The following is a 23,144-nucleotide window of genomic DNA, read 5'->3' on the forward strand; positions in this document are numbered from 1 at the left end:
TTTTGAAAGCTTTGTGCTCAGTCTCAGTCCAGGTTACAGCTTCCTCCTTTCTCCCTGTGCTAATGTATAGGGGTTTGACTATTTCTGCAAACCTGGGAATCCAGAGCTGGCAATATCCAACTGCTTCTAAGAGCTCCTGCACCTGCCTTTTTGTTTTTGGTTGTGGTATTTTCAGGATACCTTCAATCTGATTAGAAGACAGGGCTCTTTTTCCCCCTTCTAATTCATACCCTAAGTATGTCGCTGAACTAGTGCAGAGTTGGGCCTTTTTGGCCGAGACCCGATAGCCCAGCTGAGCTAATTCCTGTAACAAGTTTTCGGTTGCCTTTTTACAATCTGACAGGTTACTAGCTGCCAGTAGGAGGTCTTCTACATATTGTAAGAGAGTTATCTCTGGATGTTTTTGTCTATAACGAGCCAGATCCTGACCTAAGTCCTGATCGAACAGGGTGGGGGAATTTTTGAAACAATGTGGCAGCCGAGTCCAGGTTAGTTGTCCAGAGAACCCCCCTTCTGGGTCAGTCCATTTGAAAGCAAATATGGGTTGACTTACCGCGGCCAAGGGAAGTGAAAAGAAGGCATCCTTTAAGTTCAGAACAGTGTAGACCTGATGGCTGGGAGGTAACAGACTCAAAAGTGTATATGGATTAGGCACAGTGGGGTGAATAGTTTCAATTCTTTTGTTTACTTCTGGGAGATCTTGCACTGGCTGGTAATCATCGGTCCTGGGTTTTTGGACTGGGAGAAGGGGGGTGTTCCAGGCTGAATGGCAGGGGACTAGAATACCTGCCTCCAGGAGCCTTTTGATATGGACTGCAATGCCTTTCTTAGCCTTAAAGCTTATTGGGTATTGTCGGACTCCAATTGGGATGGCAGTGCTAGTTAGCTGGGCAACAATGGGGGGCCTGTGGGCGGCTAATCCTGGTAGGTTAGTTTCTGCCCATACTCCTGGTATTTTTTCTTTAAATTCCCACAAATATGGGCTTGGGGCCAGCAGCGCCACCTCTGTGGTAAGTAAATACTCTTCCGATAAAGGATAAGTGAGGAGGATTGCCGAGGGATTTGTATTGAAGGAGAGCTCAGCCGAATTGTTTTTGAAAGAGATGGTGGATTGTAATTTCTGGAGAAGATCTCTTCCGAAGAGGGGGTATGGACACTCTGGCATTACAAGAAATGAGTGTAATTTCTTGGTGACAGTCCCTTCCCCAAGGTTAGTGATCCTAGTCTTTGTCCATGGGTAAGACTTTGTTTTTCCCGTTGCTCCCTCTATGGGGATTTTTTCCTTAGATATGGGCCCTTCTGCTTGCTGGAGGATGGAGAAGGTTGCCCCAGTATCCACAAGAAATTTTATAGGCTTGCCCCCAATTTCTAATGTGACCTTGGGTTCCATCAATCCGCCTCTTCAACTAGAATGGGGGCCGGTTTCAGTCCTTTTAGTCTCTTTTAGGGCATTCATTTTTCCAATGTCCGGTCTCTTTGCAGTAGGTGCATTGATTTGCACCTAGGCCCAACATTTTTCCTTGGTCCCCCTTCCTTCTTTCAATGGTTCCCAGTTACCTTCTTGTTTCTCCTGTTCAACCATTGCGGATACCAAAATTTTGGCTATTTTTTTGGATTGCGTGGTCTGGGGTCATCTCTGTTATTAAAAGTTCTTTGGGCAATCTCGACCAGTTCAGACAGCACTTCACCCTCAAATCCTTCTAATTTCTGTAATTTTTTTCTTATATCTGGGGCCAACTGGGTGACAAATGCTATATTTACAGCCCATCTATTTTTGGGCGCCTCTGGATCTATAGGGGTGTACAAACGGTATGCCTCAAGGAGGCGCTCAAGGAAAGCGGCAGGAGATTCATCCGGCTTTTGTATGGTTTCGCTTACCCGAGACAAGTTGGTCAGTTTCTTAGCCGCCACTCGTATTCCCTGGAGCAGAGTCTGGCGATACTGATCAAGAGCCTGCTTACCTCTATCAGTGTTGGGGTCCCATCCAGGATGGGTGGAGGGGAACACAGTCTCCAATTGGGTTGATTCAGAGGTCGATTATTCATCAGGTCCAAGAATTAACTTCCTCACTTCTCTCCTGACTCAGTCTCATTCCTTGGAGGTGAAGAGAGCCTGGAGGAGCTGTTGGCAGTCATCCCAGGTGGGCTGGCTGGTGGGTAAAAAAGACAGTCTCCAAGACAGAGATGAGCCCTTGGGGCTTTTCAGAGAAAGAGGGATTCTGGTTTTTCCAATTATACAGGTCACTGGAGGAAAAGGGGACATAGACCATGAAAGGTGGGCGGCCATCCCCCACGGCAGGGCCAACCTGCCTTAAGGGTAATATTGGAGCTCCGAAGAATCCAGTGATTGTGAACCAGAAGAAGAGTGGTATGCAGAGCCACTCCTGGTATGGGGGGTGCTGAAGGTCACCTCCCGGCTATTAGAGGGACTAGCTGCCATTTCCTGGCCGCCTCTCCCTTCTGGTCTCAGATGGGGCAGAGTGGCTGTTGGATATAGGGGAGGATCTATCAAGAGTGGGTCCTCTGATGGCTCTGTCAGTATTGGGATCCCATTAGTTTTTTCTTTTTGAGAGGTTTTTATTAAAAGGGCCATTTTGGCTCTGGGGGTTCTTTCTTTTGGGGGTTCCAGGCAGGACCGTAACCACTTGGGTTTTTCTGTTAAAATTTCAATCCAAATTAAGATATAGGAGATTTGGTCAGGGTGGCCTGGATTACCAAAAATTACCCTTCGAACTTTATAAGCAATAGGCAGGTCTGTGGTTCCCTCAGGAGGCCACCCAGAATCAAAAGTTGACCATTCTTGTGAGCAGAATTTTTCCAAATCAAAGGCGTTTATAGGGGCTCCATAGTCTCTGGCCTTCTGCTGAAATTCCTGAAAATTTTTAAAAAAGCATTGGAGGGGAGTACAGATAGACGAACTTGATTGACCCATAGCAACGACAACAAGGACAACACAGAATGCGACAAGACCAACACTTTAGAGGATAGACTAAACCAAGACACACAAAACCCTATCTTTAAATGATTCCTAACCAGAAGTCCCAGGCAATGTCTTGCTCTGGGACCTGACCTCGGAAGTAGTGCTGCATCCAGCCTTCCAGAGGTCCCCAACTGGATCCAGTAACAAACCCACACTCACTGGTGAGATTTCCAGAAACAGATGACTCCACCAGACGTTTGTACAATTTGGAGGGTCCTGTGGCACCAGCCAGGTCTCTGGTCCTTGCCTGGGGCTGAGGAACGTCTCTCCGAGGCCTTCCCCTAGGCCAGACCCCAGTCCTGGGGGTGGTTCCCAGGACCTGTGGTTACCAGATGTCCCAATAGGGAAGATCTCACTGGGGCCTCCAAATGTTGTGGCATGCACCAAAAGAGACCACACAATTTAAATTGCAAGCCAATCGGGAGTCCTTATTAGCTGGCTGGCGACTGCCTCAGAAACCTCCGAGAAGAGATTCAGAGAGCAGCCCCAATAAATTCTCAGAATTAGCTTATAAAGGCTGAAACCACATCCTGGTTCATAGCTGAGAGCAAGCAAGACAGAAGCAGAAAAATGCTGTTAGCTCATGCCAAACTACAACCTGTTCCGTTTCCTACCCTTTGTTTTATTGTTTTGGTGTAAGTTGAGTCAGTTTTAGCTTTTGGGAACTTTCCCCCCTAGTTGTTTTGGGGACTTGTCGTGGTGGGGCCTGATTTATAGCTCCTGTTTCTGTTGTGGTGGGGCCTGATTTATAGTTCCTGTTTCTGACCCCCCACATTGAACACCTCCCCCACCTCCCCATTCCCCTAAGGGGTCCCCGCAAATACTTCTTTATTCACTGCCCAGATTGCTCTGGGATTTATCGGGGCATCACACTAACCTGGACAAACCAACAAAATCTCACTCTCTATTCAAGATTCCATGTACTTATGGTGTTGAACTAAACTGACCATAAAACTTAAATTAGGAAATGCACTCCCCAAAATATAAATTTTGCACTAAATTAAATATCTCACCCTTTAGTCTCACCCAGAAGCTGAGGTTTTAAAATATGGATGCCATCATCCTTTACCTAGCTTTTTAGTATACCTTAGTCCTATCCATATCAGTGTCATTCATATCTCTAGTTGAAGTCCGATCTTAAGTAGATAAACAGCACAGTAGTCTCTCCCCAGTTCGCTGAGATGGTTGTAGCACATGACATGTATGCCTTGGGTTAACTCGAGCCTCTACAAATCTATACACTGCATGCACCATTGCTGCCCACACTTCTAATCTCGAGCCCCAGGAACTGAGATGTCAGGAGACGGGACTCTTTGAAGCTACACCTGGTTATCCGGAGCAAAAACAGCTGTTTCCCTTCTGCACATCAAGTCCAAGATGGCCGTCCCCAGGGACCTGTGGTGAGGTGGGGGGCGGATGTATTACCTCCTTTTAAAGGCCAGAAATCTAGATGTCCTACTTCGGAGAAAGGGTTCATATTCTCATTGCCCACCATAGGCCAATGAGGATGATGGCCTAAAAACCAGAAAGGGGAGAGTTCACAGTAGCTCGGGGGCCAGGAGACACCGATGGAGTCGGGAGAAATCAAGTCAGTATGGGTTTGTCCATAAAACAGGTTAGGGGATGGGGAGTGGGGTCTAGGGTCAAACCATGATGTCCGTGGAAAGAGCTGGTGGAAGGCGAGTGTGGGCAAAGTTGAGGTGCCTTTGTATGGGAGGAATCTGGTGGTCAGGCATTAAAGGCCTATGGATATCAATACCTAAAAGTTCTGAGGTGAGGCTTTGGGGTCTTTTCAGGTCACACTGTCTCTAGGGCCCAGTGATTCATGACTGGGGTGGGAAGTGGTATTTGTCAATGAAAGTGTATCTGGATTTAACATGGGGCTCAGGAGTGAAGGAGTCGGGGTTTGGTCAGAGTACAGGAGTTATCTGGACCTTATTTCACGATTAATACTGGAGGTGAGGATAGTGTTTGGATGCCCCAGGTGTATCTGCTTGAGAGGTAAGGAGCTGACGTTTTGGAAAAAGGGTCCCTAGCTGGTAGATGGGTTTAGACTTAAACTTTAGTTGTTGGGACAGATCTGAAGAATGTTACATTCTCCCTTGGTCTTTAAGTCCAAATCACTCTTCAAGGACTATGATTTTTGGGGGTTAGTTTCATTTTATATTTGTTGCTGGTATTCAACTGGTTTTAAACTTATGGTTTATTATTTGCAAATAATGGCTGTTTTATTTTTCCTTCCCAGTTCCTAAACTTTTAAATTTCCTTCTCTTGACTTAATGTACTGTTCTAGTTTGCTAGCTGCCAGAATGCAATATACCAGAAACGGAATGGCTTTTAAAAGGGGGGATTTAATGAGCTGCTAGTTCACAGTTCCAAGGCCGAGAAAATGTCCCAATTAAAACAAGTCTATAGAAATGTCCAATTTAAGGCATCGGGGAAAGATACCTTGGTTCAAGAAGGCTGACAACGTTCAACATTTCTCTCAGCTGGAAGGGGGCACATGGTGAACATGGCGGCGTCTGCTGGCTTTCTCGTGGCTCTACCAAAAGGGACTCTCTCCAAAATGTTTCCTCTTTTAAAGGATTCCAGCAAGCAACTCCACCTTCAGTGGGTGGAGACACCTCCATGGAAATCATCTAATCAAAAGTTACCACACACAATTGGGTGGGTCACATCTTCATAGAAACAATCAAAATGCTCCCACCCAGCAATATTTAATGAGGATCAAAGGGCATGGCTTTTCTGGGGTCCACCACAGATTTAGACCAGCACATTCCACCCTTTGTACCCAAAAAAAGACATGCTCTTTCCAAATGCAAAATACATTCATTCCATAACAATATTAGAAAACCTTAAACCTTTCAGTAGCAATACAAATGAAGTACCAAATTAGAGACAATATAAAATCTCATCAAGTCAGTTATAGGCATGGTCTGTCCTAAGGCAAAATTCTCTCCATTTGCTCTGGACCTTTGAAAACTCATAACAGGTTATTTGCTGCCAACATACAAAGGAGGAACATTCATAGGATACATATACACATTTCCATAGGGAGGAAGGAATACAGGGATCACCGGACCCATACAGTTTTGAAAACCTGCAGGGCAAAGTCCATTAGATTTCAAAGTCTGAGATTCATTTATCCTCAGGGCTTTAGAAACAACAGTCCCACCCTTTCCAGGGGCCTACACAGAGGCCTGCCTCTCTCCAAATTCAACCTTGGGGGACACTTGGGAGACCACCTTTTTCTCAGCTCCATCCTCTCCAAGCATTGGGGCCGCACCCAGGCTCTCTGCCATCTCTGGGGCACACACTCAACCCCGACATGTGTGGCAGCCAGGCTCTCCCCAAACCCCAAGGAATGTGCTTCACCCTCTCCAAGGCCTGAAGTGGCATGACTCTTCCACTGCAATGAGGTGGAAGGCCCATTCTCTACCTTCAGGGCAAATTCACCCTCTCCAGGGCTTGGGTGGGTCCGCTCTCTTGGCCCGAGGCTTCTTGACTTCAGACCTCAGCCTCCATGGTTTTGCCTCTGAAGTTATTTTTCCTGCAATGTGTCCCTTCTCTGAACCCCTCAGTCCAGACTGGCAGCGGCTCTGTTTATACAGGTCCCACAGCACTCTCGTTGGCTTTCTATGCTGTAGTGTTGGATCACGCCCATCAGACATAAGGAGTTTCCACAAATCTTTCCTGAATAACTCCAAGTCTGATCCTGGCTTTCTCTGAAATGGCTGAGTGGTTCCACATTTGACCAAGACCTCATGTGGGGCATTATTCTCTGGGGTCTCCCTTTCTAGAGGCCCAGAATTTTCCAGAATTTCAATTTATTGTTTCTTTGTACCCAAGAGTTCAGTTTTCAGCTTATCTCTTTCCTTTCGCATTTCACTGTAAGCTGCAAGGAGAACCAGGCTGCACTTTTTTTTTTTTTTACATGAGTAAGCACTAGGAATCGAACCCAGGTCTCCGGCATGGCAGGCGAGAATTCTGCCACCGAGTTACCATTGCCCCACCCCAGAACAGCTTTTTAAAAGGGGTAAATTAATGTTATTCAATTAACACATGTCAATTAACACATGTCAACATGTAACATATCAATCTGCACATGTTCAGTAATTAAGTCACTTCTAATTACATCATCTGGGGCCACTGTGCTCATTATCCTAAACCTTGCCCATCTTTTTCTAACAAAATTTCCCGAATTACTGCAGTTCTAAGGCTGAGAAAATGTCTCAATTAAAACAAGTCTGTAAAAATGTCCAAATTAAGGCACCAACAAGAGGTTACCTTCACTCAAAAAAGACCGATGAAGTTCAGGGTTTCTCTCTCAACTAGAAAGGCACATGGCGAACATGGCAATGACTGCTAGTTTTCTCTCAAAGCTTCTTGTTTCATGAAGCTCCCCAAGGAGCGTTTTCCTTCTTCATCTCCAAGGGACTCTGGCTGTGTGGGCTCTCGTAGTTCTCGTGGCTCTGTTGCTCTGCTCTCTCAGAATCTCAAGCATTTTCCAAAATGCTACCACTTTTAAAGGATTCCAGTAAACTAATCAAGACCCATGTGGAATGGGTGGATTCACATCTCCTTCTGATCCAAGTTAATACCCACAATTGGGCGAGCACCTCTGTGTGGAAATACTCTAATCAAGTTTCCAACTGACAGTACTGAATAGAGATTAAAAGAAGCTGCTTCCACAAGATTGGATTAGGATTAAGACATGGCTTTTCTAGGGAACATAATTCTTTCAAACTGGCACAGTTGGAGTTTTACACAGCTTGCATTTTAATTCTTTGGTTCTTTGCTGTTTCTATTAACTCACAGCATTTTTTTAATAAATGTTATAATACCAACTTATTAAAAAAAAGTCCAACCCAGCAATACTGAATGAGGATTAAAGAACATGGCTTTTCTGGGGTACATCACAGTTTCAAACCAGCACACATGGTAACTGATGGGAAGTTAGGGGACATGGGGACAGTCAGAGAAGGGGTTATGGTCTGGATAGAAAGATGATGTGGGAGCTTCTTGTTGGTTATTTCACTTTGCCAATGAGACATGGGGCAAGGTCATCAGCTGAGAGGTGCCTGGTGCCTCTTCTCTGTGTTAGGCTCTGTGCTGTTGAAGCGCACCATCTTTCAACCTCTTCCAGTTCGGATTTCCAGGCTGCACTTTTGACATTTAATTTGGAGATCTCCTCTGCTAAATATCCAAGTTCATGGCTTTTAAAATCTGCCTTCCAGCCAAAGCCACTAGTCAACTTTGCCAGATTATCTGCCATTTTAAAACAAGGATCACCTTCCTTCCAGTCTGTAATAGCACATGCCTCATTTCTGTCTAGAGCTTTATCAGAAGTGTCTTTAGAGTCTACATTTCTACCAACAGTCTCTTCAAAGCATTCTAGGCCTTCTCTATCATTCTTCTCACAGCTTTTCCAGAATCTTCCCCTTATCCATTTAAAAAGCTGTTCCAACATGTTTGGCATTTGCAAACCACAGCAGCAGCACCCCACTCTCCAGTACCAAAATCTGTTCTAGTTTGCTAGCTGCCAGAATGCAATATACCAGAAATGAAATGTCTTTTAAAAGGGGGAATTTAATGAGTTGCTAGTTTACAGTTCCAAGGCCAAGAAAATGTCCCAATTAAAACAAGTCTATAGAAACATCCAGTTTAAGGCATCCAGGGAAAGATACCTTGGTTCAAGAAGGCCGACGACGTTCAACATTTCTCTCTCAGCTGGAAGGGCACATGGCGAACATGGCGGTGTCTGCTGGCTTTCTCATGGCTGTACCAAAAGGGACTCTTTCCAAAATGTTTCCTCTTTAAAAGGATTCCAACAAGCAACTCCACCTTCAGTGGGTGGGGACACACCTCCATGGAAATCATCTAATCAAAAGTTTACCTTTTTGACCCACGTTTCAAAGGTGCTGTCAGCCCTCCCTACAGATCCTGGCACCACAGTCACAGGATTCTCAGGAGTACTATGAGGGCAATACTGAAGCTTTTGGGTGGGTCACATCTTCATAGAAACAATCAAAATGCTCCCACCCAGCAATTTGAATGAGGATCAAAGGGAATGGCTTTTCCGGGGTCCACCACAGATTTAGACCAGCACATGTACTGACTAGAACCTCCAGTAAAATGTTGGAGAGAAGTGGTATTAATAGACATTCTTTATATCTTCCAGGTGTGTGTCTATTGTGGGGCAGGAATGGGTCCACAAACCATCCAAGTTCATTTCTTTGATTTTCACAGATTGAGATTTTCCAGACCACCAAGATGACTTTTATTTCCAGTTCTCACTGAAAAATGCTCACATTTTTCTACAGCCCTTTGGAGCTCAGCTCCATGGCAAAGTTTGTTGATGAGGGCAAAGAGCCAGATGATAATATGTAGCCTTTTTTTTTTTTTTAACATGGGCAGGCACCAGGAATCGAACCCAGGTCCTCTGGCATGGCAGGCAAGCATTCTTGCCTGCTGAGCCACCGTGGCCCACCCATATTTAGCCTTTTTTTTCTGTGAAACTATCAAAAATACTGCTTAAGTTCTTAATAGACTTTTCTGTAATTAGTTAAGTCACTCTTAGAAAAGGGCATTGAATGCCAGGCTGATCCTACAACACTATGCTGTGCTGGTTCTCCTTTGCCACATTGCCTTTCATATCCTTGTTACCTTCATTTCACAGAAGTAAGCATACCTGCCCCACATTCAGGATGTTATATTTTTATTGTCCCAAGGTTAAAAGCCTCTGGGGCACCAAAAAAGGGACAGTTAGAAATACTGCAGGCCTTGACTTAAGGTGAGTGCACAGAAACAGTGACAACATCTGGGCCCAGAGGAAGTGTACCTCTGAAAATACATTTGCTCTTTAGCCCATAGGTCCTGGATCCTTGGGAGCAAGAGAGATAAAGTGAATGAAGTAGAAGGAGGCCCCAAGACTTGAATATCAACATTTTGGGGGACACCCTTGACTGGACGCAGAGTTCTGAACAGAAATTTAGGGCAGATCTAGATGCAACTGAAAAAAAGTATCCCAGTTACTTGTCATTCCTCAAGAACGGAAGAAAAAGACCAAAGCCCAGGTGAGTTTTGGTTTGGTTTATTCTTAACTTCATTCCCTGATGGATTTGTGAAGGTCTGAAAAAAAAATCAATTCACTTAAATGAAATGTATAAATTGAGAAAAGTGGAGCTCGCAGGAGAAATAGATTATACTTTCAAAATTAGGTCAAAAATGGGATTCAGAATATATTGATAAGAGGGTTTGTAATATGTGATGAATGGTGGAATACAGTGTGTGACTCTGCAGGACCTTGTGGATTGCAGTAGCTGTCAGCTTGCATTTAATATCTGTGACAGCCATCATAATCAGAGAATCATGAAAAGTCGCATGGTACTCACTGATTCTGAGGAGCAAGCAGATCAATTCTTTGGGGAATGTCAATATTTTGTATTTCTTAAGTCTCAGGAAATTTCATGGATGTTTCTTCCTAGAGAAGATGTGGTGGACTGTGTTCTTGACAGCATCCTTCTAATACATGTACAAGCAGATTTCATATGGCTTTTTCATCTAGGACTACTCTGGGTCCCCTAGGGAAATAGACCAAGGAAAATTCAGTGGACATAGTTTTTCAGGGGACCACAGCCAGATGACCCACAGACTCAGCCTTGTTAAACCTCAGTGGCCTAGGAAAATGGAAGGATTACATGGTTTTCAAATAGTTCTCTCTGAACAGATCACTGAACTGGTGTTTCAGTACAGATTTGGCATTAAGGAATTGAAAGTACCATTGTTTGATAATGGCTGGAGCTATTGAGATCTATGTGGTTTGTTTTATAACTTTACCTTATCTCAGAAAATATTGTATGTCCTCTGTTAATCATTTCTTTCAATCCTGGATGGCATTTACAGTTGGGCTGCATTGACTCAGGACTTAGAAAATATTTGAGGTTGATGTGGGAAAATTGTTACTTATAAAAGATTTTGAGCTAATAATGCATCAAACATCCCACTCTTCCCTGGCTTTCATTATTTCTTTGGAGAGGTCAACTGTCAGTACATGTTTTCTCTGCATACTTTTATCTTTCCTTTGCATTTGATAGCTTTAGTGTGCTGTTTCTATATATGGATGTCTTACTTGGGATTTGATGGTTTTCTTAAGTCTGAGATATGGGGTATTTAATCAGTTCTAAAAATTTCTCAGTCCTTAGCTCTTTGGATAGTGCTTCTCCATTACTGTATTTTCTTTTTCAGAAACTGAATAGGCATATCTTAGAACTCTTTACTCTGTCTTCCATGCTTGTTAACCTCTCTTTTATATGTATCATTTCTTTGTCTCCCTTTGCCACATTTTGCATAATTTCTTTAGATCACTCTTCCTGTTCACTATTAGATATTGTAAACTAAGGTTCTTTTCAGTATATCTATTATGTTAACCTGTGTGCGTGTGTGTATGTATGTTTATATATAGAATTTTTTTTTCTTTTGGGTGCATGGGCCAGGAATTGAATCCAGATGTCCCTCATGGCAGGTGAGCATTCTACCATGAACCACCCATGTACCCTGTATAACATTTTTTGAAGATTACTGTTTGTTTCCAAATCTGCTTAAGCATATTTAATACTGTCTTATACTTTAGACACACTTTGGATGTTTTCTCTTATTGCTTTCCACATATTAAACATTTTTTAAACATGTAGTATCATAATATATTATAATTCTAACATCTAGAATCTTCATGGTTGATTTTGATATTGGCTCTGGCTCACTTTTTAATATGTGATATCTTGTGACTAGCATCTGGTATTCATGGTTGATTCTAATATTGGCTCTGAAAGCTCATGGTGGAGGTAGGAATATTTTTGTTTGTTTTCCCATTCTGATGTCAGTAGCATGTAGCTCAATGATTGGGAGATATTTGCTGGAATATATACATATATTGCTGATATTCTCAAATTGCCAAGAGGATTTAAGGATTTAATGACTGCATATTCCAGAAATTTGTAATTTGTTGAATGAATTGATGACTTTAGAATTGCACAATAGTCTATTATGACTTTGCTTCTTTTACAGTACAGCCTATATGGTAAAAATGAGTGTGTTAACTTTCTTTTCTTTCCTTTCATACAGATAAAAGCCCTTATGCTGAACAGGACCGTGTGATTACAGGAATCACTGATATTGGAGGATGTGGCTGTGGAGTTCACCTGGGATGAATGGCAACTTTTTGGCTCTGCTCAGAAGGATCTGTATTGGGATGTGATGTTGGAGAACTATAGCAATCTGGTGTTACTGGGTCAGGCCAAGTTTCCTGTATTATTCATCAGGGTGCCCAATCCCTTCTCTTGCCCGAGAAGAGAGGGTATAATTTCCCCTCACATTAGAGAAAAGTCTTTAATTTGCAGAAAGCAAATTGTCTAGTCCCTAAATTGTACCATTCTCATGTCTTCATAGAAGCTAGTGCAATTTGATACGCCTGTGTCTTCTATCATTTCCCATAAACAGGGTATCAAAGTAGCAAATCAGATGCACACCTCTGGAGGGACCAAGGAGAACAACCGTGGACTGTAGATGAAATCCACAATTCAACCCATCCAGATGAATAAGAAAATCAGCAAGCGGGGAAGCCCATGAAAGTCATGTTCCATTGAAGCCTACAGAAAGTGTCACAGCTGTGAAGGTATTTGAGGAAACATAGGCAGACCCTCCCCATCTCCCCACATGAGAGCTCTTTTTCTTTGTAAGAGTTAAGAGGAAATTAAAATCTTTTACCTTCTCTTGGATTAACCTGTATTGATTTTATCTTAGATGTTGACTTTTCTTTCTAGGTTTCTTCTTGCTTGAATTCTCAAATCCTCCCATTCTTCTTCTTCCTCTCTCAGAGTACCACTCTTTTCCTTTCACCTCCCTTGCAGTGAAATTCCTCTTTCCAAATCTCTGTTCTTTTAAAACTTTTATTGAGATACCTCCACACAAATACAGTCCATCCAAAGTGTACAATCAGTGGCTCACAATATCATCACATAGTTGTGTATCATTACCATGATCATTTTTAGAACATTTGTATCACTCCAGAAAAAGAAATAAAAAGAAAAAAAAATTCATATATCCCATATCCCTCACCCCCTTCATTGACCACTAGTATTTCAAACTACCCAATTTTTTTTTACTTCTTACCCCCTCCCAATTATTTATTTAATCTTTGTCCTTATTTTTTCACTCATCTGTCCATAACCCTGGATATAAGGAGCATCAGACAAAGGTTTTCACAACCACACAGTCTCATTGTCAAATCTTTATAGTTACATAAAGGCTACTGGACATGTTTCTTGAAGATGATTGTATAATGATATAGTTTTTGCAATGTGACTGTGTGATTGTGAAAACCTTGTGTCTGATGATCCTTTTATCTACCTTATTGACAGACAAGTAAAACATATGGATTAAAAATAAATAAATAATAGGGGGAACAAATGTTAAAATAAATTTAGTAGATTGAAATGCTGGTGATTGGTGAGGGGGAGGCATAAGGGGTATGGTATGTACAAATTTTTAAGTTTGGTCTACTAGAACAGAAGCTGTATATAATAAAGGAGCCTGCTAAGTTTAATGGAAATGGGAAATGCTTTCTCCATGCTAATCTTTTTTTTTTATTAACGGAAAAAAAAAAGAAATTAACACAACATTTAGAAATCATACCATTCTACATATGCACTCAGTAATTCTTAACATCATCACATAGATGCATGATCATCGTTTCTTAGTACATTTGCATCGGTTTAGAGGAACTAGCAACACAACAGAAAAAGATATAAAATGTTAATATAGAGAAAAGAAATAAAAGTAGTAATAATAGTAAAAAAAAAAAAAAAAACCCTATAGCTCAGATGCAGCTTCATTCAGTGTTTTAACATGATTACTTTACAATTAGGTATTATTGTGCTGTCCATTTTTGAGTTTTTGTATCTAGTCCTGTTGCACAGTTTGTATCCCTTCAGCTTCAATTACCCATTATCTTACCCTGTTTCTAACTCCTGCTGGACGCTGTTACCAATGACATATTTCAAGTTTATTCTCGAATGTCCGTTCACATCAGTGGGACCATACAGTATTTGTCCTTTAGTTTTTGGCTGGACTCACTCAGCATAATATTCTCTAGGTCCATCCATGTTATTACATGGTTCATAAGTTTATCTTGTCTTAAAGCTGCATAATATTCCATCGTATGTATATACCACAGTTTGTTTAGCCATTCTTCTGTTGATGGACATTTTGGCTGTTTCCATCTCTTTGCAATTGTAAATAACGCTGCTATAAACATTGGTGTGCAAATGTCCATTTGAGTTTTTGCCCTTAAGTCCTTTGAGTAGATACCCGGCAATGGTATTGCTGGGTCGTATGGCAATTCTATATTCAGCTTTTTGAGGAACCGCCAAACTGCCTTCCACAGTGGTTTCACCATTTGACATTCCCACCAACAGTGGATAAGTGTGCCTCTTTCACCGCATCCTCTCCAGCACTTGTCATTTTCTGTTTTGTTGATAATGGCCATTCTGGTGTGTGTGAGATGATATCTCATTGTGGTTTTGATTTGCATTTCTCTAATGGCCAGGGACATTGAGCATCTCTTCATGTGCCTTTTGGCCATTTGTATTTCCTCTTCTGAGAAGTGTCTATTCAAGTCTTTTTCCCATTTTGTAATTGGATTGGCTGTCTTTTTGTTGTTGAGTTGAACAATCTCTTTATAAATTCTGGATACTAGACCTTTATCTGATATGTCATTTCCAAATATTGTCTCCCATTGTGTAGGCTGTCTTTCTACTTTCTTGATGAAGTTCTTTGATGCACAAAAGTGTTTAATTTTGAGGAGTTCCCATTTATTTATTTCCTTCTTCAGTGCTCTTGCTTTAGGTTTAAGGTCCATAAAACCGCCTCCAATTGTAAGTTTCATAAGATATCTCCCTGCATTTTCCTCTAACTGTTTTATGGTCTTAGACCTAATGTTTAGATCTTTGATCCATTTTGAGTTAACTTTTGTGTAGGGTGTGAGATATGGGTCTTCTTTCATTCTTTTGCATATGGATATCCAGTTCTCTAGGCACCATTTATTGAAGAGACTGTTCTGTCCCAGGTGAGTTGGCTTGACTGCCTTATCAAAGATCAAATGTCCATAGATGAGAGGGTCTATATCTGAGCACTCTATTCGATTCCATTGGTCGATATATCTATCTTTATGCCAATACCATGCTGTTTTGACCACTGTGGCTTCATAATATGCCTTGAAGTCAGGCAGTGCAAGACCTCCAGCTTTGTTTTTTTTCCTCAAGATGTTTTTAGCAATTCGGGGCACCCTGCCCTTCCAGATAAATTTGCTTATTGGTTTTCTATTCCCAAAAAATAAGTTGTTGGGATTTTGATTGGTATTGCATTGAATCTGTAGTTCAGTTTAGGTAGGATTGACATCTTAACTATATTTAGTCTTCCAATCCATGAACACGGTATGCCCTTCCATCTATTTAGGTCTTCTGTGATTTCTTTTAGCAGTTTTTTGTAGTTTTCTTTATATAGGCTTTTTGTCTCTTTAGTTAAATTTATTCCTAGGTATTTTATTCTTTTAGTTGCAATTGTAAATGGGATTCGTTTCTTGATTTCCCCCTCAGCTTGTTCATTGCTAGTGTATAGAAATGCTACAGATTTTTGAATGTTGATTTTGTAACCTGCTACTTTTCTGTACTCATTTATTAGCTCTAGTAGTTTTGTTGTGGATTTTTCCGGGTTTTTGATGTATAGTATCATATCGTCTGCAAACAGTGATAGTTTTACTTCTTCCTTTCCAATTTTGATGCCTTGTATTTCTTTTTCTTGTCTAATTGCTCTGGCTAGAACCTCCAACAGAATGTTGAATAATAGTGGTGATAGTGGACATCCTTGTCTTGTTCCTGATCTTAGGGGGAAAGTTTTCCACTTTTCCCCATTGAGGATGATATTAGCTGTGGGTTTTTCATATATTCCCTCTATCATTTTAAGGAAGTTCCCTTGTATTCCTATCCTTTGAAGTGTTTTCAACAGGAAAGGATGTTGAATCTTGTCAAATGCCTTCTCTGCATCAATTGAGATCATGTGATTTTTCTGCTTTGATTTGTTGATATGGTGTATTACATTAATTGATTTTCTTATGTTGAACCATCCTTGCATACCTGGGATGAATCCTACCTGGTCATGATGTATAATTCTTTTAATGTGTTGTTGGATACGATTTGCTAGAATTTTATTGAGGATTTTTGCATCTACATTCATTAGAGAGATTGGCCTGTAGTTTTCTTTTTTTGTAATATCTTTGCCTGGTTTTGGTATGAGGGTGATGTTGGCTTCATAGAATGAATTAGGTAGTTTTCCCTCCACTTTGATTTTTTTGAAGAGTTTGAGGAGAGTTGGTACTAATTCTTTCTGGAATGTTTGATAGAATTCACATGTGAAGCCATCTGTCCTGGACTTTTCTTTTTAGAAAGCTTTGGAATGACTAATTCAATTTCTTTACTTGTGATTGGTTTGTTGAGGTCATCTATGTCTTCTTGAGTCAAAGTTGGTTGTTCATGTCTTTCCAGGAACCTGTCCATTTCATCTAAATTGTTGTATTTATTAGCGTAAAGTTGTTCATAGTATCCTATTATTACCTCCTTTATTTCTGTGAGGTCAGTAGTTATGTCTCCTCTTCCATTTCTGATCTTATTTATTTGCATCCTTTCTCTTCTTCTTTTTGTCAATCTTGCTAAGGGCCCATCAATCTTATTGATTTTCTCATAGAACCAACTTCTGGTCTTATTGATTTTCTCTATTGTTTGCATGTTTTCAATTTCATTTATTTCTGCTCTAATCTTTGTTATTTCTTTCCTTTTGCTCTCTTTCGGATTAGTTTGCTGTTCTTTCTCCAGTTCTTCCAAATGGATAGATAATTCCTGAATTTTTGCCTTTTCTTCTTTTCTGATATAGGCATTTAGGGCAATAAATTTCCCTCTTAGCACTGCCTTTGCTGCGTCCCATAAGTTTTGAAATGTTGTGTTTTCATTTTCATTCGCCTCGAGGTATTTGCTCATTTCTCTAGCAATTTCTTCTTTGACCCAGTCGTTGTTTAAGAGTGTGTTGTTGAGCCTCCACGTATTTGTGAATTTTCCGGCACTCCGCCTATTATTGATTTCCAACTTCATTCCTTTATGATCCGAGAAAGTGCTGTGTATGATTTCAATCTTTTTAAATTTGTTAAGACTTTCTTTGTGACCCAGCATATGGTCTATCTTTGAGAATGATCCATGAGCACTTGAGAAAAAGGTGTATCCTGCTGATGTGGGATGTAATGTCCTATAAATGTCTGTTAAGTCTAGCTCATTTATAGTAATATTCAGATTCTCTATTTCTTTATTGATCCTCTGTCTAGATGTTCTGTCCATTGATGAGAGTGGTGAATTGAAGTCTCCAACTATTATGGTATATGAGTCTATTTCCCTTTTCAGTGTTTGCAGTGTATTCCTCACGTATTTTGGGGCATTCTGGTTTGGTGCGTAAATATTTATGATTGTTATATCTTCTTGTTTAATTGTTCCTTTTATTAGTATATAGTGTCCTTCTTTGTCTCTTTTAACTGTTTTACATTTGAAGTCTAATTTGTTGGATATTAGTATAGCCACTCCTGCTCTTTTCTGGTTGTTATTTGCATGAAATATCTTTTCCCAACCTTTCACTTTCAACCTATATTTATCTTTGGGTCTAAGATGTGTTTCCTGTAGACAGCATATAGAAGGATCCTGTTTTTTAATCCATTCTGCCAGTCTATGTCTTTTGATTGGGGAATTCAGTCCATTAACATTTAGAGTTATTACTGTTTGGATAATATTTTCCTCTACCATTTTGCCTTTTGTATTATATATATCATATCTGACTTTCCTTCTTTCTACACTCTTCTCCATACCTCTCTCTTCTGTCTTTTTGGTTCTGACTCTAGTGCTCCCTTTAGTATTTCTTGCAGAGCTGGTCTCTTGGTCACAAATTCTCTCAGTGACTTTTTGTCTGAGAATGTTTTAATTTCTCCCTCATTTTTGAAGGACAGTTTTGCTGGATATAGGAGTCTTGGTTGGCAGTTTTTCTCTTTTAGTAACTTAAATATATCATCCCACTGTCTTCTAGGTTCCATGGTTTCTGCTGAGAAATCTACACATAGTCTTATTGGGTTTCCCTTGTATGTGGTGGATTGCTTCTCTCTCGCTGCTTTCAAGATCCTCTCTTTCTCTTTGACCTCTGACATTCTAACTAGTAAGTGTCTTGGGGAAAGCCTATTTGGGTCTAATCTCTTTGGGGTGTGCTGTACTTCTTGGATCTGTAATTTTAGGTCTTTCATAAGAGTTGGGAAATTTTCAGTGATAATTTCTTCCATTAGTTTTTTTTTCTCCTTTTCCCTTCTCTTCTCCTTCTGGGACACCCGCAACACATATATTTGTGCGGTTCACATTATCCTTCAGTTCCCTGATACCCTGTTCAAATTTTTCCATTCTTTTCCGGATAGTTTCTGTTTCTTTTTGGAATTCAGATGTTCCATCCTCTAAATCACTAATTCTATCTTCTGTCTCTTTAAATCTATCATTGTAGGTATCCATTGTTTTTTCCGTCTTTTCTACTTTATCCTTCACTTCCATAAGCTCTGTGATTTGTTTTTTCAGTTTTTCTATTTCTTCTTTTTGATCAGCCCATGTCTTCTTCATGTCCTCCCTCAATTTATCGATTTCGTTTTTGAAGAGGTTTTCCATTTCTGTTCGTATATTCAGCATTAGTTGTTTCAGCTCCTGTATCTCATTTGAACTATTGGTTTGTTCCTTTGACTGGGCCATATTTTCAATTTTCTGAATGTGATCCGTTATCTTCTGCTGGCATCTGGGCATTTAGTCAGATTTCCCTGGGTGTTGGACCCAACAGGTTGAAAGATTTTTCTGTGAAATCTCTGGGTTCTGTTTTTCTTATCCTGCCCAGTAGGTGGCGCTCGTGACACACATTTGTCTACAGGTTCCACCAGTGAAAGTTGCTGTGGGTCCTTTAACTTTGGAAAACTCTCGCCGTAGGGGAGGTTCGGCAGCTGAAGCGTCTTGGAAGAGTGCCAGCTGGCCCGGAGATCTGAACACGGGGAGGGTCGCCGGCCGCCACAGCACGGGAAAGCACCCAACCGAATTTCCTAGTCGGCCCGGGGTGCCAAGCGTGGCGGGAGGGCACCAGCTGTCGCAGCCCGGGAGAGTGCACTGTTCCCAGCCGGACCGGGGAGTCACGTGTTTGGAAGGGACCCCCCGGTCACCGTTCTCCGCAGTCTGGGGATTTCCGACCCAACTCTCTCAGTTGGTCTGGGGGGCCTTGCGTGGTGGGGGCGCCAGCCACCGCGGCCCACAGGGACCGCCTGCCCAATTCTGCCAGCTGGCCTGGGAAGGAGGAAGGGAGGGACTCCAGCCGCTTGCCGTCCCGCCCGGGAAAGCCCACGCCCCTCAGCGATCTCACTGGAGCTGGTTCTCCCAGACAGTCAGCCATTCCAGGATGGGGTACGCCGTCCCTTTGATTTCCGTCGTGGCTCTGGGAGCTGCTCTGTATTGTCTCCACTCCCCCAATAGCTGTTCTGGAGGAGGAAATGTGAGGGTGGCAAGGCTGTCGAGGCCGGTGGCAGAGGAGCCGGTGAAGGCGGAATAGGGCACGGTGGTGGTTGGAGAGCCACCAGAGCAGGAGGGGGAAGAGGGAGAGGAGGGCGGGTGGGCCGGCTGCTGCAGGGCGTGGGCGCCGCACGCCGGGCCGGCAGACAAAGAGGGGAGAGGAGGGCGGGCGGGCCGGCTGCTGCGGGGCGTGGGTGCCGCGCTCCGGGCTGGCGAACAAAGAGGGCCTCCATGCTAATCTTGAGCAAATAATACTGAAAATAAACTGTGTGAAAGGAGAAAACCAATCAGAACTAATTCACAACTCCTTAACCATCAGAAAACTCATGAAATAGAAAAAAAACATGAATTCATTGAATGTGGGAAAGCTTTCATCAAGAAGTCTCAGCTCACTGAACATAAGAGAATTCGTACAGGAGAGAAACCCCACAGATGCACTATTTGTAGGAAAACCTTCTCTAAGAAGTTCAAACTAACTGAACATCAGAGAATTCACAAAGGAGAAAATTCCCATGGATGTAGGAAAGTCTTCCTCAGGAAATCTCAGTTTACCGAATATCAGAACACTCATACAGGAAAAGAAACCCCATGTCTGCAGTATATGTGGGAAAGCCTTCCTAGGAAAACTCAGCTTACTGAACATCAGAACATTCATATAGGAAACAAACCCCATGTATGTAGTATATGTGGGAACACACTCTTCTGAAAGTTCAAGCTAACTGAACACCAGAGAATTCACACAGGAGAGAAGCCATATGAATGTATGTGGCAAAGCCTTCTACAGGAAGGCAGAGCTCATTATACATCAGAGAAATGGAAAAGGAGAAAAACCACATGGATGTGGAGAATGTGGGAAAAGTTTCTTAAAAAATCACAGCTAAATGTACATCAGAAAACTCACACAGGAAAGAAATCCTATATATGCAGTGATTGTGAAAAAGGCTTCATTCAGAAGGGCAATCTGACTATACATCAACGAAACCATACTGGAGAGAAACCCTGTGGATGCACTGAATGTGATAAAGCTTTCAGCCAGAAGGCTTGCCTCAGAACACATCAGAGATTTCACACAAGAAGAACTCCTTTTGAATGTAGTCAATGTGGAAAGTTCTGTTCATAGAAATCATATCTCATTAGACATCAGAGAATTCACACAGGAGAGAAACCCTATGAGTGCACTGACTGTGGGAAAGCCTTCATTACAGAGACCGTGCTCATTGTGCATCAAAGAACTCATACAGGAGAGAGACCATATGACTGTAAAGAATGTGGGAAGGACCCACCAGAATGGCCATTATCAACAAAACAGAAAATGACAAGTGCTGGAGAGGATGCGGAGAAAGAGGCACACTTATCCACTGTTGGTGGGAATGTCAAATGGTGAAACCACTGTGGAAGGCAGTTTGGCGGTTCCTCAAAAAACTGAATATAGAATTGCCATATGACCCAGCAATACCATTGCTGGGTATCTACTCAAAGGACTTAAGGGCAAAGACACAAACGGACATTTGCACACCAATGTTTATAGCAGCGTTATTTACAATTGCAAGGAGATGGAAACAGCCAAAATGTCCATCAACAGACGAGTGGCTAAACAAACTGTGGTATATACATACGATGGAATATTATGCAGCTTTAAGACAGAATAAACTTATGAAGCATGTAATAACATGGATGGACCTAGAGAACATTATGCTGAGTGAGTCTAGCTAAAAACTAAAGGACAAATACTGTATGGTCCCACTGATGTGAACCGACATTCGAGAATAAACTTGGAATATGTCATTGGTAACAGAGTCCAGCAGGAGTTAGAAACAGGGTAAGATAATGGGTAATTGGAGCTGAAGGGATACAGACTGTGCAACAGGACTAGACACAAAAACTCAAAAATGGACAGCATAATAATACCTAATTGTAAAGTAATCATGTTAAAACACTGAATGAAGCTGCATCTGAGCTATAGGTTTTTTTTTTTGTCTGTCTGTTTGTTTGTCTTTTTTTTGTACTATTATTATTTTTATTTTTTTCTCTATATTAACATTCTATATCTTTTTCTGTTGTTTTGCTAGTTCTTCTAAATCGATGCAAATGTACTAAGAAATGATGATCATGCATCTATGTGATGATGTTAAGAATTACTGATTGCATATGTAGAATGGAATGATTTCTAAATGTTGGGTTAATTTCTTTTTTTTTCTTTAATTAATAAAAAAATAATAATAAAGATGATGTAATAGGAAAAAAAAAAGAATGTGGGAAGGCTTTCTCCCACATGTCTTGCCTTGTTAAGCATAATAAAATGCACACAAGAGAAAAATGTATAGATTCAGTGAAGGTGAAAGATCCTTCCACAGAGTCACAGCTCATTACAAACTAATAAACTCATGCAAGGGGAAAACCCTGTCAATACAGTGACTCTGCAAATGCCTTTGGTGGCAGCTCAGACTTCGTTAAATAGTCACAGGCTCCCAGCAGACAGGAACATGGCCCAGCCATTGTATGACAGCCTGTTGCCACCAGCCATTGTATGACAACCTGTTGCCAGACGTGCTCCCTCAGGAGCTCTACCATACATTTTCCCAGCAGAGAATCCTTATGCATTTTCCTTCAATGATCAATTACATCTTATGTCGCAAAAAACAAATAGGAGAACTCTGGCACATTGGCCTGGGGGGAAAGAGTCTATCCCAGTTATTTGCTGCTTGGGGCTGGCCCAGACAAGATAGGCAGCCGCTCCCAGGAGGCCAGGTGGTTTGTCCACAGCCCTTACCACCAAAGCCATTTGAAAGATCCAGTAGAAAAAATCCCACAAAAGTAAGACACCCCACCCTGAGCTGCCTTAAATAGAGAAGACTGCATCCACAAGCACACGTTATTCCTTTACCAGGGCCTGGCACAGAGGACTGCAGTCTACCCGTCCCTGCTCACGCTTCCCAACTTGAGAAACAGTAGGTAATAAACTCTTAAACTTCTCATTGTGACTGTCATTGAGGCTGCCCTGCACTCTGACCCTTTTGACTAGGGAAACATTCCTTTTGGAACCCCTTGGAGGCCTCATCCCCACCACCAGCAAACCATCTGGTTACCAACTCCTCACTGAAAGAGCAAGACGCATGTTAAAGGTTGAAAAGCTTTGAGCAAAAATTCCTAGATAAGCAGTCTATCAGTATGAATTCTGAGATGGGAAAGCCGTTTGTGGGAAGAGAGACATCATCATCAGTGAGCATCATAGATGAGAGTAATCTCATAGTGGGTGGAAGTATAATGACTGGAAAAGCCTTGCCTTCAATTGGTAAGAGAGAGTTCAAATTGGGGAGAAACTGTTGGAAAACAGTGACTGTCACAGTGTTTTCAGTGGTACATTCCACCTTATCAATTGTCAGATGAAATCACATAGAAGTAAAACTATGAACACTAACTTTTAGCCAAATAAAGAAGCCCTGTGAAAATGAGGAATGTTTGGAAGCTTTGTGTTCCATATTGCTTTGGTTTGTTAAA

At 41.6% G+C, this 23,144-nt stretch overlaps 1 protein-coding gene across 1 annotated transcript; it reads left to right on the top strand.

Moving 5' to 3' along the window:
• The first annotated feature begins 1,811 nt into the window (after nucleotides 1–1,811).
• On the top strand, nucleotides 1,812–21,274 carry ZNF649 (zinc finger protein 649). Its single transcript, XM_077130445.1, is given in 4 exon segments — nucleotides 1,812–1,891; nucleotides 19,923–20,408; nucleotides 20,410–20,501; nucleotides 20,504–21,274. Coding segments are annotated over 4 exon segments (1,185 nt in total). The 3' UTR covers nucleotides 21,031–21,274.
• Nucleotides 21,275–23,144: the final 1,870 nt, after the last annotated feature.

This window comes from Tamandua tetradactyla, chromosome 16, assembly GCF_023851605.1.
Source record: "Tamandua tetradactyla isolate mTamTet1 chromosome 16, mTamTet1.pri, whole genome shotgun sequence".
NCBI lineage: Eukaryota > Metazoa > Chordata > Mammalia > Pilosa > Myrmecophagidae > Tamandua > Tamandua tetradactyla.